The following is an 18859-nucleotide window of genomic DNA, read 5'->3' as shown; positions in this document are numbered from 1 at the left end:
CACCCGGTGCATATATGTGTTTACTGTATCGCCTACTATATTAATAGTATGGAAAAAAACAAAAGAAAAGAAACTCTCTACTTATGGAGTATATCTTTCTCTTTCAACTGCAAGATTTTGATTATAAATGTGGAGAACTTTCACAAACTATGAAACTCCTTATCATTTTTTCACAAATGAACAAAACTCTTGGTTGTTATTAATATGAATGAAGATAAAGGAGTGCTCACAAAAGAGATTACCAGAAAATGAAAGGAAAGCTTGAAATGATGGTGAAGCAAGGGGAAAATACAAAAAATATACGGGAAAAATTATTAGCATAAGTGAAAAAAGAGTCAAGAACAGCAAAGAAGGGACATATTAATAGTATTTTGAAAGACCAATCAACAGAAGCAAGCCTTCATAACAGTATTCAAATAACCATAAACACCAAAAACACCCCATACCTTCACCAAGGTTCAATAATTAAGAGACAGATACAAAAATAAAGAAGCATTCATCATAAGAAATAAAGCTTATAATTAAAAAGTTCAAACATCTCAAAGCACTGATAAGTCATAAAACATCTACGGAAATTATACTAAATTCAAATGTATTAGAAATGAAGCATAAACACAACAAAAAGCACAGAGAGTTCACCGGGAATGCACTCTTAGATAAAAACCATTCCCTGGATAACAGCAATCAGACCATCCAAAGCAAGAATGTGCATGGGAGACAACGGATAGTTCACCGGGAATGCACTCTTAGATAATAAATTTGCAAGTTCTTCAAAAATGTTACTGCAGGTGATATCGCAATCAAATTTGCATACATTTCTACCACGAAGGACTTTCGCCTGCAAAAGTCAACAAGAGCCTCCATTGCTGCTTCCTGCTGCTGGTATGAAGCCCCAAACCGACTTTGTGGCTTGTGCAAGTCTCAGGACCACACAGGAAAAGAAAGCCTCAAGCTGTAGTTTCAGTTCAGTACGCAAGTGCTGATACAGATTTAGAACGATACTGCAGACCATTGAAAGAATCAACGGACTCATTGACAAACCAAACTGCATTAGATTACGGAATAATTTGTCCTGGACCAAACTCCGCAATCTGGGGTGACTGCGAACTGCAGGGCCTCCCAATTCAATGGCTGAGTTGATAAAACCAAGGGCAAATAGTTGAACATCTTCATCGAACGCCATATTATTTGCTCTAGGACCCATCCCCAAACAATAACAGTGGGCCTTTATTCATTCAAGTAACCATAAACACCAAAAAGGACACACCTTCACGAAGGTTCAATAATTAAGAGACATCTTTAAAAATAAAGCAATCATCATCAGAAAGAAAGCTTATAATTAAATAGTTCAAACATCTCATAGCACTGATAAAGTCATAAAACATCTACGGAATTTATACCAAGTTCAAATGTATTGGAATAAGCATAAAACACAACAAAAGCACATTAGTTTAAAGCAGATACTGCCAGCAGCTCAGGAAGTACAAGTCTCCGATCAAGTTTCTGAAACTCAAGCCATTATCTTTGAAGATCTCACAAACAGACTGTCAACAACCTTTCCCATATTTGAAATGGTGTCCAACGTAGCCGGGTAAATTTCGTCTTGCTTAGGGTCCTCAAAAATTACAAGGCATCCAGCACCCTGGTCCAAAGTCCCAGCGAACTTCTTATCTAATATCATTTGGGATAACTTCTTCTCAACATGGTCAGTTGGCAGCTCAATCAACTCAGCAATATGAGCAATCTCGACCCTTGAGAAAGGCTCGATCAACCTGCAAAGATTCTGCTCCATTAAAGTGTCGTAGAGCGAAGAGAGGTGCCGATGGACGATAGGATCTTCATCCAGCTGAGCCTTAAAGTTGCGAAGAGCAGTCTCAAAGAGCTTCAAAGATCGCTTGGAGTGAGCCTCGGCAACAGCTTTCATTGCATCAACTTCTGGCCCCTGATATTTCAATCCAACCTTGGTTGCTATTATTCCTGCAACATCGTCAGCCTGGCTGACCATGATTTTGCATAGCAACATATACTTGAGGCTGTATAAGGCCTGGGGATTGTCAAGGGCATTAAATGCTTCAAATGCCTCATAGAAATAACTGTAAGCAGTTTTATAATCTTTCTCTTCTGCATGAAGTATCCCACTCTGCAAATCAATGGCACCTTGCTGGGCTGGAGGGACATAAATAGCATTGGCTGCTGTTCGAGCAGCTGTAAGCGCAGCCTTGGCTTTGGGAAGATTTCTCAAAGAAAAATGGAGCTGGCTCTCCAGCAAGTCAATCTCCACAAGAAGCAGCTTGTCATCCAATCTTCTCACCTCCTTGATCAGTCCTGAAAGGAGTGTCAATGCTTCAGAATACTCTTTGCTTTCCATCAAAAGAGCTGCAAGTTTCGCCTCAACCCGCTGACGAAGGAAAGTTCGTTTCTCCGAACGGGCCCATTGCACTATCTCTTTACAAAGTGTAATCTGAAGGTCAGATGTACCCGGTATTTTTGCCACAGCATCAACAATTCCTTTATTAACAATTTTGGCTGTTTTTGCCTTGGGTATTAAAGAAAAGAAGGGACGCAACTGGACGAGAAGCTTCTGGAGATCCTCAGCCCTCTTCTCTTGACTTAGGAGATCAGAGAGATTGAAAATTGCCTGCTCTTTGATCCTTAGGGCCTCGGAAGATGAGGAAGGGTTCTCAAGGATACGATAGAGAATGGAGATAGCTTCAGATGGGGTTGTAGCCTCAGAAGCCTGAGCTAGTGAATCTGTGGTTGCAGGTAGATACGAAGATGACATTGTTACAGCTAGCAGATTTCAAGTCCTGCATTTTTAGTCAACAACGATATTAGATATGTACAGGCACAGAGGCAGCATTCAGAACACTTTGTCTTGTTGTCTTCATATAGATTCTATTTTGCAGTAAATGACTAAAGATGTGAGAGTAATTAAAATAGAGAAACTGCATTAAGCTATGCCAGCTAGTCTGACATAGAAAGCAATGTGAGAAGTAAAGCTGAATAAAATAAGAGCAAACCAGAGACAAAGGTTAATGAGATCAACATAAAACTGTCATTTGTTTACAACTTTACATATATATCATACGTAAAATCCTTTTCAGACGGTACCGATACACAAAATATCATTTTCAAATGGCAAGGGCATTAACTAAACCTTACACCACAATTGCTGAAAAGTCACAATCTGGTTATAAAAATTCCACCTTTTAAGCCCCCCTCTTTTTTCGTTGTTAATATAAGAGAACAACAATAACTCCTCAATTCTAAAATAATCGGTTTGCCCTTATAACTTCTCAATACCCATTCCATTCACACTCGGTAAGATTAGTCTAATACGAAAGGTTTTTTCCATTCTCCAAGGACATACAGATCTCTCAATAAACTAAAAAGACTCCGACTTTATGTAAGTATACCAACCCTACTAACCCTTAATTCCGAACTAGATTTGTAACATATTTAGAAAGCTGCAGAAATTGAAGTTTCTATATGCAGCATAAACAGACACAATTCATGAAATTTTTGAAATCGAACCCAATTAACTAAACCTCAAACCGCAATTGCTGAAAATTCATAATCTGATGATAAAAAATCTATCTTTCTACGCCCCTTTTCTCTTTTTTTCCCTTGTTATATAAGAGAACAACAACAATAACTCATCAATTCTAAACTAATTGGATTGCCCTTATGAATTTTCAATACCCATTCCATTCACAATCGCAAAGATTACTCTAATACAGATCTCTAAACAAACTAAAAAGACTCCAGGGACCTTATGACTAAACTTAATCCAATATCGAAATACACATCACTTGTGACACATGCATGTGGTATGAATAGGAAGAATTCAAAAACCATTGTAAAACCACATCAAAGTTTGTACTTTAAGTTTTAACTGGTAAAAAAAAAAAAGGGGTTAGGGTTTTTTGTACTCCACAAGAGGATGTGAAATGAAAGGTGATAAAAAAAATTGGTAAGGTAAGATTTAATGAAAGGTGATAAAAATTCCATCTTTTTACGCCCCTTTCTCTTTTTCCCTTTATTATATAAGAGGGATGTTGCTCGGACTCTCCAAAAATGTTGCCGCACCCGTGTCAGATCCTCCAAAAATACACAACAATAACTCATCAATTCTAAACTAATCAGATTTCCCTTATGAATTCTCAATACCCACTTCATTCAAACTCGATACGCTTTTCTACTTTCTCCAGTACATACAGTCATACAGATCTCTAAACAAAACTAAAAAGACTACCAGGGACCTTATGACTAAGCTTAATCCAATATATCGCAACACATGTATGTATTATGAACAGAGAGAATTCAAAAAACCATTGCAAAACCCACATCAGAGTTTGTACTTTTAACTCATAATCAAAAAGGGGTTAGGGTTTATTTTACACATAATCGAAAAAGATGATAAAAATTCCATCTTTTACACCCCTTTATCTTTTTCCCTTGTTATACTACAGTTACCAGTTTCAAACATAAAATATAACACCTTAATTCTAAACTAATCGGATTGTCCTTATGAATTCTAAATACCCATTCCATTCACATTACTCTAATACAGATCTCTAAACAAACTAAAAAGACTCTGGGGACCTTATGACTAAAACTTAATCCAATATCGAAACACACATCACGTGTGACACATATATGTAGTATGAACATTCAGAATTCAAAAAACATTGTAAAACCCGCATCAAATTTAAATTTTTAACTAGTAATTAAATAGGGGTTAGGGTTTTTTTAGTACTCCACAAGAGGATATCAAATTAAAGGTGCTAAAAATTCCATCTTTTTACACCCCTTTCTCTTTTTTCCCTTTATTATACAAGAGAAACAACAACAATAACTCATTAATTCTAAACTAATCAGATTTCCCTTATGAATTCTCAATACATTCTCCATTACATACAGATCTCTAAACAAAACTAAAAAAAGATTACAGGGACCTTATGACTAAACTTAATCCAATATATAGCAACACACACAGAATTCAAAAAACATTGTAAAACTCACATCAAAGTTTGTACTTTTACGTTTTAAATAACTCATAATTAAAAAGGGGTTAGGGTTTTTAAGTACTCCTAAAGAGGAAGAACTTACAGATCGGCGAGAGAGCAACAAATGGGGGAGTAGAGAGACTGCTGAACAAAGATGGAACTTCAGGCTTGCCGTGTCCAGTAATTAAACCCCTTCAAGAGAGTCTTTTTTTTTGTGATAACAAAAAGGGACGATTTTATATATTTTTATTTCTATTTCTTTTTTTTTTTCCATTTTGCTAAATATTTTTGAAATTATATCTTTTATGTAAACAAGTGATCTATCGGAAACAGACTCTATTTGGGAGTCAATGGTTTTTAAAAAACCGACTTAACCGATCGAACCGTGTCATACCGAACTGATTTTTAGGTTTTTTGAAATAAAAACCGATGGTTTTTGTAAAAATTAATAACCGTACCGAATAATTAGGTTGGTTTTCAATTTCATAAAAATATACTGAAAAAAAAATGGAACGGTACCGAATAAGTTTGTATGTGTAAAATATATTCTGTTTATTAGATTTAAATATACTAAGTTCAGATGAATTTGAAGTCATGTTTGGTGCATCTGCCTTTTATTACTGGAAAGCGTGATTAAGAAAAAATATGTAAATATTTTGAAAAAAATCATTTAATTCCCTAATTGATGATTCGAGAAAAATCCTAATTATTAAAGGATACACCTAATATGTGTAGCACCCACTATCCCTATTCAACAATATACCCAACGAGATCCCATAAGTGAGAGGGTTAGGTGTACGCAGACATTACTCACCTTATGTGACGTACAGAAATTGTTTCCAATAGACCCTCACTGGAACCCACTACCCTATTGCTTAACAAAAATTGTCTACCTAAAGATTGATAAATCTGAACTCGTATAGTATTACTAGTGGAGGAATGCCCATGCTATGCATGGGCCCAACAGTAGCCGCTTTAATAGGTAATGGTTAGAAATAGGAAAATAATAACAGTAGATGCAAACAGAGCTGCAGCAATAACTTTTTTTTATTTTTTTTATTTTTTTGATGATGTAGGTGTTTTATAATCAATGCAGGCAGGGACCATAGATCAGATTCTTCTGATGGCCTTCCCAACTTTCCAAGAACTCCGACAGACAAAAACTTCCCTGACAGTGCGAACCCATTGCAAACCAAACAAAGTGAGGAACATATCTCACTAATGTAAAATATATTCTGTTTATTAGATTTAAATATAATAAATTTCATCTTGGGTTCAGGATGATGAAATCGACTACAGGCTAATAACGTAATTAACACCTAAAGTTCCAATTCTGAAACCTATTATACTACTCCTATTGAAATTAAATTAGTTATAGCGTCTCGAGTAGCAACTAGCGTGTAAGCTACAAGGTATTCCAGCGATCTTGGATAGAAAGCTACAAAGTATTAGATGTATTTTCTCTCATATTATTTTAAATTTCTCTTATTAGATCCTTAATCTCAGTAGACTCAGTTCTTGAGTTCATCTTGATTGATTTTTGCTCCCTCGCGATATAAATTATACTTTTTGTCTTTGCTTAATATTGTTTTATACTACCATAAGTGGGATCAATCTTTATTCTTATCGTCTTTCATGTTTTCTTAATTCATCACCTTTTAAAAAGTAAAAATGTCTAGAGAGTTTTTGTCAAAGTCCTATACAAGTATGCATGATATCGTGTCTTTAATTTTTACTTAGTGACTATGACACGGTGTTTTTTTTAAATTAAAAAATAGAATATTAACTGAACCATACCGATATTGAAGAGAAACCGAGATGATGGGACGGTTTCAAAAAGTCTAATTTTGGTTCTACAAAACGAAATAACCGAAAAACTGATATGGTATAAATTTTATAAAATAACCACCTGAACCGTACTATTGACACCCCCTAGACTCTCTATCTATTCGAGCTAGGAGTAAAGTCTGCTTACATTTTATCCTTTCCAGACCCCACTTATGAAAATATATTGAATATATTGTTGTTGTATCTTTTATGTAAACATTGGGTGCATGTAAACTCTTATTTTTGTTCGGCTCTTGAGGATTCAGGATTTAACTTTATGAGCTTGAATATTTAAAATTTGACATAATACATAAATAGACCCTCAAATTTGGTCTCATCTTTTAAGTATGCCTTCCAACTTTGGGTATGCACAAGTAAGCACCTCAACTTGTGTCTCCTTTATCTGTTGAACACTTTAACTTACAAAATTTATGTTTCACATCAGTGCCACATCAGCATTTGTATTTACGTGTTTAACTTTTTACAAGTTGAGGTGCCTACCTGTGCACACACAAAGTTGGAGGGCATACTTAAAAAAATAAGGCCAAGTTTGAAAGCTTATTTATGTATTATGCCTTAAAAATTTTAACATTGAACCTATTATACTTTCGAAATTATGAGTTCAGATCTACTATTTATTGTAATTTAATAAAAAATAGTTATATACATTTATGTTTCGCATCCAATATACTAAGTTCAGATGAATTTGAAGTCATGTTTGGTGCATCTGCCTTTTATTACTGGAAAGCGTGATTAAGAAAAAATATGTAAATATTTTGAAAAAAATCATTTAATTCCCTAATTGATGATTCGAGAAAAATCCTAATTATTAAAGGATACACCTAATATGTGTAGCACCCACTATCCCTATTCAACAATATACCCAACGAGATCCCATAAGTGAGAGGGTTAGGTGTACGCAGACATTACTCACCTTATGTGACGTAGAGAAATTGTTTCCAATAGACCCTCTCGACTAGAACCCACTACCCTATTGCTTAACAAAAATTGTCTACCTAAAGAGTGATAAATCTGAACTCGTGTATAGTATTACTAGTGGAGGAATGCCCATGCTATGCACGGGCCCAACAGTAGCCGCTTTAATAGGTAATGGTTAGAAACAGGAAAATAATAACAGTAGATGCAAACAGAGCTGCAGCAATAACTTCTTTTTCTTTTTTTTTGATGATGTAGGTGTTTTATAATCACAAAGGCATCAAGGGGATGCATAGTTACAAAAGAAGAGGAAATGTCAGCTCATACAAAGATAACAAAAAATCTATCATAAGTCTAGAGAGCTGACAAATCCAAGAATCTATCATAAGACTAAGGAGCTAATAAAATCCAAAAAAGTCTGGTTATATGCAGGGTAGGGGTAAGATTAATCCAGCTAAAAAGAGTAGTCAGGCATCTAGCCTTGAGATTGGAGCTGACAGTTACAATACCATGAAAACATCTTTGGTTCCTTTCCAACCATAAGCACCACAAAATGCAGGCAGGGACCATAGACCAGATTCTTCTGATGGCCTTCCCAACTTTCCAAGAACTCCAACAGACAAAAACTTCCCTGACAGTGCGAGGTATAACCCATTGCAAACCAAACAAAATTAGGAACATATTCCACATCTGTAGCAACCGGACAGTGTAAGAACAGGCGGTTAATGGTTTCAGAGGTGCAATGGCACATGTAACATCTATTAGCGAGATGAAATTTCCTTTTCATGAGATTGTCCAGAGTTAAACAAGCCCTTTTTAGAGCGACCCAGCAGAAACAGGAGACTTTAGGCGGTAAATTGATTTTCCAAATGAGCTTCCAAGGCCATTGGTCAATCAGGTCCTTGTTGGAGCTCAGAAGCAGGTAGCCTTCTTTGACAGAATAATAACCGTCCTTGTTACTGCCCCACTTAATTCTGTCACTTCTCTGAGTGAGAACTGGACTGTTCGGTAGACGCCCAGAGCTGCAGCAATAACTATTATAAGCTGCCAGCAAAGTAAACGTGATGCATACCATCTTGGCTAAAGTGATTAGCAAAACAATCTTGTATTTGTTTACATAAGTCATGTTATAATGAAAATTTCTAACTGAACAAAGCAGAGTTCGTTTCTGTAGGGAAAGTTCAAAGGATCACAACCATCTTATCCAAAATTTGAAAAGGGAATAGGTAAAACAAACTAAACTTGGAATAGCTATACCACTCGATTAAGTACATAAGCAACCCTCGCACTTCATTTGTTTTCACGGCATAAGCAAAATTCAGCTAATCTCCACATGTATCTCTTCTGTTGGAATTTTGAAAAAAGGAACTCTACTGAATTTATGTATCTCGAGACAGAGAACCTCCAGCAGTTTCAGTTCAACATCCACATATGAAAATACAACCTGCTCATTACATGAAACATATGATAAGTCTTGACATTGTACTCTTTAAGAAAGCATATCGCAAAATTTGTTATGTTGTGCCATGTTTACAAATCTAGATGGTTCAATTACCATGTTAATTGAAAGTGTTGTTACGGTTATGCAAGAGACAGTTACAGTTACCCCGCCACTTCCCTATGAGAACTATCACGCTCACATCATACAATAAAGCACAAACATGGAATTATAGCAAACCTAATATGATGATATGTTAGATGTGACTGGGTTAAGTCGTGGTGTGTTACTAATATTTCCTATTGTTAAAAGGGAATAAGGCTGGAAGGAACTCCATGTTTTATAAAATAGTAATGGGACCCCGAACTAAGTAAAATTCTGATTTGTGTAGTGCCTCGAGACACTTAAAAACTACAATAGGATAAGCTGCACAAAACTATCAAGTCAAATTCTCAGTAAAGAATGTCGAGTCAAAACCGAATAGCAATTAAAGAATAAATTTACCTGAACCATCATAAGCTGACAACAATTTCACATGCAGGTTCACTTGCACAATTGTGCATGAAAAAGTTTTGGAAGTAAGAACTAAGTGCAGTCTGATATATCAGCTACAGTAAGACGTGGGGCAAGAACATTAAATAACCTGAAAGCATGGCAATAGACCAATATATATATATAAAGTGAAACACATACTACCAAAGAGGTGAAACAATATCCTTTAGCACAATCATTGCAGTAATCTAATTTTGATTCAGTCTTGCAACCAACTGTAATCTAAAACTTAGATCTTGAGGTTTGCTTAGTGCAATAGTTGAACAAGTTCGTGCTAAAAGTTGGAGATTCTAGCACTTCTCTTATGCAAATACCAAAATTTTTCACACACAGGCACAAGAAGGTAAGTAGAGCCCCACCCCTTAAAATGAAAAAAAAATAAAAATAACTTCCATATACCAATTTTCACAATAAAATTTCCCTGGAACCCCTAAAAGCCAAATCAGACACCGACTCTGCAATACGAATTTTTTTTTCCAAAAGTTATGTTCAAGTAACTCTGTAAATTTCAAATAGGAAAAAGTCCATTCGCTCCTCTAAAATGCAAATGCCTAACAAATCAAAACTTAAGATGAAGCTTCGAAGTACATAATTAAGAACAAAAGACAGATATTTATCCAAATTTTGAACAATGAGATTGCCTTGATGGAGAGAAGCTAGAGCGGCACCTCTTAGTATTTTTATTAACATTATCAAAACAATATTGCAACTAAGTTATTCTACAATCGAGTTTTGAAGAATAGACTGCAGAAAACACGGCTTAAACATTCTTCTTCCAGCATTTTTTTTTAAAAAAAAAAAAAAAAAAAACTCATGCACAAAGAATTTTTTAGATAATAACTTATAATATCTTGTCAGAATTTTTTTTAATACAGGTTGAATACAAATCCAGTCATTCCACATTAATAAAGGAGCAACTACAAGATCTGTAAAGAGTTGCCATTAATCTTAAGGCAGCCAAATAGTTCACTCTGAGAACATTCGACAACTACACGCCAATTTGGATATAAGACAGCGGTTATTCCTAAAGTCTGGAGGCAAATAAGACATTTACGTATATAGTCTTTTCACTGCATGTATCCTTATTTTAAAAAAAAAATATCTCACTGCTTGTATTCATATTTAAAAGAACAGACTGAAAGTTTATACGGCTATTTAGAACTTACACATGAAACTAAGAGATCCACGGTGAATAGTGTGCAGAGAAGAAACTACTGATCCTGACAAAGCTTTTAAAGTTGTCAAAAAAAGGCAAATCACAACGAGGAAACTCAATTGCGGGAGGCCTAGGTGCAATATCTGAGGTAAATGTACCACTTTTAGGGCGCATTCATTACAACATATAAGCAAAAGAAGCTGGTTATAGTGGTCCGGGTCACCCTAATATACACAGGTTTACTAACTCCTCCTCAGTGGTTGTTCAAGAAAATAGAGAAGTCACTTCAAAAGTCATAAACTTGTAGCACAAAATCACCGGAAGAGTTGCAAATCTGAAAAGAGGCGAGTACACGTAACAAACCAGCATGCGATAATTTCAATTCCAACTTTGTGTCTCATATATTGTAAGGAAGGTGTTGAAAAATTGAATTTTCTATTAATCCTCAATTTTATTGTTAAAAACGCAGAATTTTCTCACATAATAAAATAAAACAATTTGCAGTTAATTCTTCCTTGTTGTCATACCAAATCAAAGTAGGAATACTTACAAGAAATATCAAATCATTCCAACATAAACCGTCTACCAACAAAAGAGTTACAGAAAGCAGAGAAATATTTCAAAGAAGAATGATTTTGGTCAGCTCAGGAAAGATATTCTGAGTAAATTTCCTCATTTTGTAGTTCTAACCTTTTATGTGTCCTCGGTGGAGTAGTTGGTGCTACAAATGCAAGGTTGTGCTACACATCCGCTTGAGATAGTGCATAATTCATTTGCTTTCTAGCACATGTTGAAACGTAAACATGCTCGACACAAGCAGGAGAATGAGATAATATTTAGACAAACTCAGTAAAGAAATAATTTATGGTCATAAAAACAGAAAGGCATGAATTGTGCATGAAGTTCTTTCAGTTATTCTTCAAGCAAGGCAGATAGTATGTCATCGATGGGTTTCTGTGAACAATGAAATGGTTAACATTACCCATTTTGAAATCCCATATTTTAGCTGCAATGTTTTTACAAATAACACAAGCAGTATAAGGAAACGACATATTTCAAAATCTAATACCAATGCTAAGATTAAGGAGCTAATTAAATATGTAACAGGAACAGAAGGAGTATAACTGTCTCACGATTGATTACGTATAACTCTGTGACAACACACTTTGGGAAAAATAAAAATGAAAAGTTGCATTTTGTTATGTCATCAGTTTTCCATGTAGCAAAACTATTTTTTTCTTTTCCTGGTGAGAAAAACAAATACAGATTGTTTTAAGGTCTTGTTCTGTTTCTTCTTTGTTGGAGAGGAAGCACTGGGAGAAACACAAGCCAAAAAGAGAAGTCTGCACTTCTAAGAATTCTAACAGTGGCTTATTCATTCTTTCCCCTTCTCTCTCTGTGTGTGTCTTTCTGTCGAAACAAATAAGCTCTTTCACAATAAGATTTATAGGGAATTTTCTTTTCCAAGGGGTTGGAAATTATATTTGATTCCTGCTTTTCCAATTGGCGATATACGTCAAACTCTAGTTAATGTTTCAGTCGACTTAGAAGATGCAAAGGAGTCGAAAATTTTATTCAGCCAACTTCGGAAATCCCAAAGAAGCCCAAAATCCTCATGAACTGAAGCAAACACCAACAACCAAACAAAATGAAGCAGAATAGCAGGAAAACAACAGTGAATACAATGGGAAGCTTAACCAATTTGCTGTAAAGCTCACCCGGAGAGTACTTTTTCAAGCTTGTCGGCAACAACATCAAATTCACGACCGGGAAAAAAATAAAAAGATGGTCCAGGAGGAAAATGTAGTGAAATTTCAGTACTTCCAAGTAGATTAAACAAGGTTTCCCCGAAATTTCTTCCATCCCTGTGCTGGTTAAGCAATCTAATAGTGACTCGACAGAATAGAAACAGAAATAGAAATCACATTCTAATAACATAGCAGTAACGACATAGAGCTCACCCATGAAGAAGAAGAAGAATGAAACCGCGAATTCCGATAAAGCGATAAGAACGATGATTCCCAAAGACCAACCCGAAAGCAACAATCGACGAAAATCCACCAAGAGCAAGGAATTAGAACGAAGACAAGAAGTGTACCGGAGAATAGAGGAGCTTTCAGAACCGTAGAGCAAAGTGATAGACTAGTAAGAGAAGCGAAACGATGACCGTGAGTTCATCCTGAAATGAGTCGGTGTAGATTGTTGAATGACCGAATTACCCTCATGTCAGGCAGGCATGTCGACCCTGAGCTGCCTGCTTATCCCCACTTATAGATAGTAGTAGATCGGCTAATGAAGAACACATATATGTCAAAAAAAAAAAATGCCAGTATGGAAAGATCAATCAAGGATATGAAGATTCGCTACTAACATACTTAAACCATGTAGCGTACGAAAGATTTTAATATTGCTATTTCCTATTTTTCAATAGACCAAAAAACATTATATATGAACATTACGTGAAACCTTTTGAGGGGTATTTATATTTGAACATAAAGAAAACTAAGAAATATAGATGTTTAATCGTACCTCTAAGTAATCAAAATTAAAAATGCCCTAAGCACAAAACATTAGAGAAGGAGCTGAAGCTTAAAACAGATACTGCCTTCAAGAAATACAAGTCTTAGATGAAGGTCTAAAACTCAAGCCATTATCTTTGAAGATCTTGTAAACAGACTGTCAACAACCTTCCCCATATTTGAAATGGTTTCCAGTGTAGCCGGGTAAATCGCGTCTTGCTTAGGGTCTTCAAAAATTACAAGGCATCCGGCACCCTGGTCCAGCGTCCCAGCGAACTTCTGATCTAATATCATTTGAGATAACTTCTTCTCAACATGGTCAGCAGGCAACTCAATCAACTTAGCAATATTTGCAATCTCGACCCTTGAGAAAGGCTCGATCAACCTGCAAAGATTCTGCTCCATTAAGGTGTCATAGAGCGAAGACAGGTGCCTATGGACGATAGGATCTTCATCAAGCTGAGCCTTAAAGTTGCGAAGAGCAATCTCAAAGAGCATCAAAGATCGCTTAGAGTGAGCATCAGCAACAGCTTTCATAGCATCAAGTTCCGGCCCCAGATATTCCAATCCACGCGAAGATATTATTCCTGCAACATCATCAGCCTGGCTGACCATGATTTTGCATAGCAACATATACTTAAGGCTGTATTTGGCCTTGGCATTGGGATCTTTTTTTGATGAAGTGTCCTTGGGATCGCGAGCAAGGGCATTAAATCCCTCAAACGCCTCATAGAAATAGCTGTAAGCAGTTTTATAATCTTTTTCTTCTGCATGAAGTATTCCACTCTGCAAATCAATTTCACTTTGCTGATCTGGAGGGACATAAATAGCACTGGCTGCAGTTCGAGCAGCTGTAAGTGCAACCTTGGCCTTGGGAAGATTCCTCAAAGAAAAATGGAGCTTGCTCTCCAGCAAGTCAATCTCCATAAGAAGCAGCTTGTCATCCAGTCTTCTCACCTCCTTGATCAGTCCTGAAAGGAGTGTCAATGCTTCAGAATACTCCTTGTTTTCCATCAGAAGAGCAGCAAGTTTCGCCTCAATTTTCTGACGAAGGAAAGTTCGTTTCTCCGAATGGGTCCACTGCACTATCTCTTTGCAAAGTGTAATCTGAAGGTCAGATGTGCCCGGTATTTTTGCCACTGCATCAATGATTCCTTTATTAACAATTTTGGCTGTTTTTGCCTTGGGTATTAAAGAGAAGAAGGGACGCAACTGGATGAGAAGGTTTTTGAGATCCTCAGCCCTATTCTCTCGACTTAGGAGGTCACAGAGATTGAAGATTGCCTGCTCTTTGATCCTTAGAGCCTCGGAAGATGATGAAGGGTTCTCAAGGATGCGGTAGAGAATGGAGATAGCCTCAGATGGGGTATTAGCCTCAGAAGCCTGAGCTAGTGAATCTGTGGTTGCAGGTAGATGCGAGGATGACATTGTTACAGCTAGCAGATTTTAAGTCCTGCATTTTTAGTCATCAAGCAAATTAGATATGTAACAAGCACAGAGACAGAATTCAGGAAGTCATTAGTTACATAGATTCTATTTTGCAATTAGTGGCTAAAGATGTGAGAGTATTTAAAGTGAAGAAACTGCATTAAGCTATGCCAGCTACTTTGCCATAGAGAGCAAAGCTTCTCCAATACGTAAGCAACTGCAGAAGTACTCTTTAGCTGAAAGGCTCTAATAGGGCTAAAAGGCTACTAGAAAACACTGGACCTAAAGTAAACGTATCACTTTAGCCAAAATAAAAGCAACTCAATTTCTTGTCCTGACGCAAAAGAACAGAGAAGGAAGACTTAAACAGGGACCCTTGTCCTCAATTTCCTCCCAAGTATTTATACCTCTGCAATTTAGTTGTCCTAACAACTTGTCAGTTCCGAAAAAAAATTGTCCTAACTTGTAGAGTGAAGGTTAGCTAGTCTGATGGACATAATGAAATTTTAAAGAGAGAATCCATTGAGCTTTGATGAAAGCAGTATAGATATTTTCGTGAATCAAAATCCCGACCAAGCAATGGACACGAATGTAAAACCAGTATGAACCTTTAAAGCTCCGACACAAACACATTTAGAAAGCAACATAACAACACTATCTTCAGCATTCTTGAAAACTCAAAACAACGACCAGTGACTACCATTATCTATTATAGCCAATATACACCAAATGTGTTGAAGCATTAAAGCAACATGTGAGAAATAAAGCTGAATTTAATATAAGAGCAAACTAGAGACCAAGATTCATCAGATCATCATGAAACCCTCATTTGTTCATATAAATATCATATGTAAAAATCATTTCCGGATGGCACCGTTTAAAAAAAAAAATCCTTCTCAGATGTCAAGGGCAAATGATCCTCCGCACAATCCCCAGGGTTATCACTAAAACTCTAGAAGACTCCTCAATTTCTTTTTTGGGAATTGTGTAAGAATAAAAAACTGCTCGATTTCTGCACCAATACTCAACGCACACACTGATGGACAAAAGGAGAAAGATTATAGGCATAATACATAGACAAGACAACCATCTGAGCTTGCCAGAAAAACTCATTTAGACACCTCAACTAAGTGTGTAATCTATTCAGCATGACATACGTGCCAAATGTGCCTATTAAACACAATACTAACCATCACCAAGAGTGTCAAATCCAGACACGGGTGACATGGCAATTGACCAAATGAGAGGATGGCATGTGGCAATTGAGACCAAGTAATCCACCAAAAAACTGTCCTAGCTGGACTTTTTAGGACAACTAAAATAAATATAATAGCAAACTCTCAGAATCACCATCTCTACCAAACATTCATACAAGCCCTCACCATTGATTACACAGATACAACCCACAATAACTGCATAACTATGGCAGCCACCAAGAAGCAGTGTATGAGCATGGGCAAAAATGGTGGACTTGAGAGGGGAAGAAGGGGGTATGAGAGAGATGATGATGTTGGGTGTTGTTTCAGTCATGTCAGGAGAATTAGTCAGTTCACGTGCTTAAATTCAAGTAAGGATCACGCGTTGTGCGATGTCAACGTGTTGTGTTCAGTAGGCGCATTTTATACCTACTCAAGTGTTCAAGAGGTCACACCCTTAGTTGAGGTGTCTAACAGAAAAAATTGGCAAGTTCAAGGGGCTTTCTATGTATTTTGCCAAGATTATAACAAGCACTAACCATCTACAATCTACATATAAAAAGACACGAGTATGTAGTAGGCGTAATGATACATTTTGAAAGGCAAAATTGATTGAGGACTTCAAGCGTGACTCCAACAAAATCAAAGTAAAATCAAACATGACAAACAATCAACAACAACATCACAGCTTCCAGAGAGCAAATGGGTGATGACTACCTACATTGATGAAAACTCATGGTCTCATAAGACCATTTAATAGGCAGCGAACATATTTAAGCATTCATGAAATTCCTGAAATCGAACCCATTAACTAGACCTTACACCCTAGTTGCTCAACAGTCCCAAACTGATGATAAAGGTTCTATCAAAAGTCCCAACTTGTTTGGGACTGAGGCCTAGTTGTTGTTGTATTTAAGAGAACAACAACAATAACTCTTCGTCATCTAACGGTGTGGCCTAGTGATCAATGAAATTGAAAACTGAGATCTCAAGTTCAAATCCTGGCGAGAGCGAAAAACCACTAGGTAATTTCCTCTCATCTAGCTAAGCGTTTGGTAGGCAAATTTATCTGGTACTCTGAGCTAGTACTCTGAGCTGATGGGAAGTAACAAGTACCTAGTAGAATAGTCGAGGTGTGGGCAAGTTGGTGTGCCTGGACACCAACAACAACAAACCCAGTATTTCCCACATGTGGGGTCTGGGGAAGGTAGATGTACGCAGACCTTACCCCTACCTCCGGGAGATAGAGAGGTGCTTCCTAAAGACCCTCGGCTCAAAGTAATGCAAAACAAAGCAGTTTGAAAAAGAAAATACATAAGTAAATAAGGCATAGCAAGTAATAGGGAGAGCATAACATAGCATTGAGAGCAAAATAACACAATAACCGACGCACAAGAAACAACCGGTAGTAACAGTGACAAGAAACTACGAGAATAATGCTAATACTAACTACCCACCAAGCCTATCCGCAAGAGAGCGGGACAACACTCAACTACCCACTAACAACAACAACATACCCAGTGAAATCCCACAACGTGGGGTCTAGGGAGTGGAGTATACGCAGACCTTACCCCTACCTCCTGGAGATAGAGAGGTTGTTTCTGAAAGACCCTCAGCTCAAGAGAAAGCATGACAAAAAGGTCAGGTAAGGACAAGCAATTCAAAGCAGTATGTAAATGAAAATAATGAAACCGAAAAAGCCATGAACTCAACTACCTACTAACCTTCTGCCTTAATCCAAAAAACAAAAAAAAATTAACTCCTCAATCCTATAAACTAGTTAAATTTAGCCTTATGAATCCTCAATACCTGTTCCATTCTACTTGCTAAGTAACTTGAGACAACTATTTTTAGTAACCACTACAAATCATTTGAGATTATGTTCTACATTCTCCAAGGAGATTATATCTAGCAACTTAAATTCAAATATCTCAAGTTCGCAACACACATTTAAGTATTATCAACACAAACAGCTCACAAAAGCATTGTAAAATTCGCAATTAACTCGTAATAAAAAAAGGGTTAGGGTTTTTTTTCAGTACTAAAGAGGATTATGAAACTTACAAAACGTAGTTGGCGTGCACAGTAATTAATTAAACCTTCTTGTTGAAAGCGAAAAGTCTGAATTAATAAAACCGCATTTATTTTGGGTCCATAATATATTGCCCTTAGTACATCTCTTATTTACTCAAATTGCCATTCAAATTAACACATAAATCTCATTTGTGGAGTGCGATTTTGGTAAATGTGACCTTATATATCATTTAACTTGAGGTCCGTTTGGATATGATTTGAAATCATAATATGAAATCAGAATGATTTGAAGTTGAAGTTTTGTTTGGACATGCAGTTTGGATTTGTTAAGTTGTATTTTTTCTCATAAACATAAAAAGCCCACAAGTTGTGAAAACCATCAAAACTTCACTAACTGTTATACAATCTTACCAAATTGAGCAAATCATAGTTCATAACAAAGTCAATATGCTACCAGAAGACCTTTCTAAAATATATAACATCTATAGATCGAAGTTTAGTTCAATAAAATGAAAATTTGAACATGAGTTGAAATATAACTATTATTTAATATAATCCTCCCAACTTGTGGACATAAATAAAGGCTGGTAGAATAAATTTAGTTGGTAAATATACTACCAACTTGCAGATTTTTTATTTATTTTATATTTGATATAAATGGTTGGTAAATATTTCTACCAACTTATGAATTTTTAAAAAAAATATAAATATAAATTTATGAGTCAAGTTTTACATTTAAAAATTTTGAAATCATGATTTGGAAT

General features: G+C 36.2%; 2 protein-coding genes across 4 annotated transcripts; both read right to left on the bottom strand.

Annotated features, from left to right (window-relative positions):
* Window positions 1-1317: 1317 nt before the first annotated feature.
* On the bottom strand, window positions 1318-5225 carry LOC132067906 (26S proteasome non-ATPase regulatory subunit 11 homolog). 2 transcript variants are annotated; one of them, XM_059461307.1, is made up of 2 exons: window positions 5113-5225; window positions 1318-2807 (listed from the first exon to the last, which is right to left on the bottom strand). In XM_059461307.1, exon 2 carries the CDS (start codon window positions 2780-2782, stop codon window positions 1511-1513), a length of 1272 nt encoding a protein of 423 aa, XP_059317290.1. In that variant the 5' UTR covers window positions 2783-2807; window positions 5113-5225; the 3' UTR covers window positions 1318-1510. The 2 variants fall into 2 exon arrangements, with proteins under 2 accessions (XP_059317290.1, XP_059317291.1); XM_059461308.1 differs by having other exon boundaries at window positions 1318-2818; window positions 5146-5194.
* Window positions 5226-13373: 8148 nt separating this feature from the next.
* On the bottom strand, window positions 13374-18086 carry LOC132067905 (26S proteasome non-ATPase regulatory subunit 11 homolog). Of its 2 annotated transcripts, none has more exons than XM_059461305.1 (2): window positions 18040-18086; window positions 13374-14890 (listed from the first exon to the last, which is right to left on the bottom strand). In XM_059461305.1, exon 2 carries the CDS (start codon window positions 14863-14865, stop codon window positions 13561-13563), a length of 1305 nt encoding a protein of 434 aa, XP_059317288.1. In that variant the 5' UTR covers window positions 14866-14890; window positions 18040-18086; the 3' UTR covers window positions 13374-13560. The 2 variants fall into 2 exon arrangements, with proteins under 2 accessions (XP_059317288.1, XP_059317289.1); XM_059461306.1 differs by lacking the exon at window positions 18040-18086 and adding an exon at window positions 17871-18012.
* Window positions 18087-18859: the final 773 nt, after the last annotated feature.

The sequence above is a fragment of the Lycium ferocissimum genome, chromosome 8 (assembly GCF_029784015.1).
Source record: "Lycium ferocissimum isolate CSIRO_LF1 chromosome 8, AGI_CSIRO_Lferr_CH_V1, whole genome shotgun sequence".
Taxonomy (NCBI): Eukaryota; Viridiplantae; Streptophyta; class Magnoliopsida; order Solanales; family Solanaceae; genus Lycium; species Lycium ferocissimum.
This window is presented reverse-complemented; position numbering and strand designations above follow the sequence as displayed.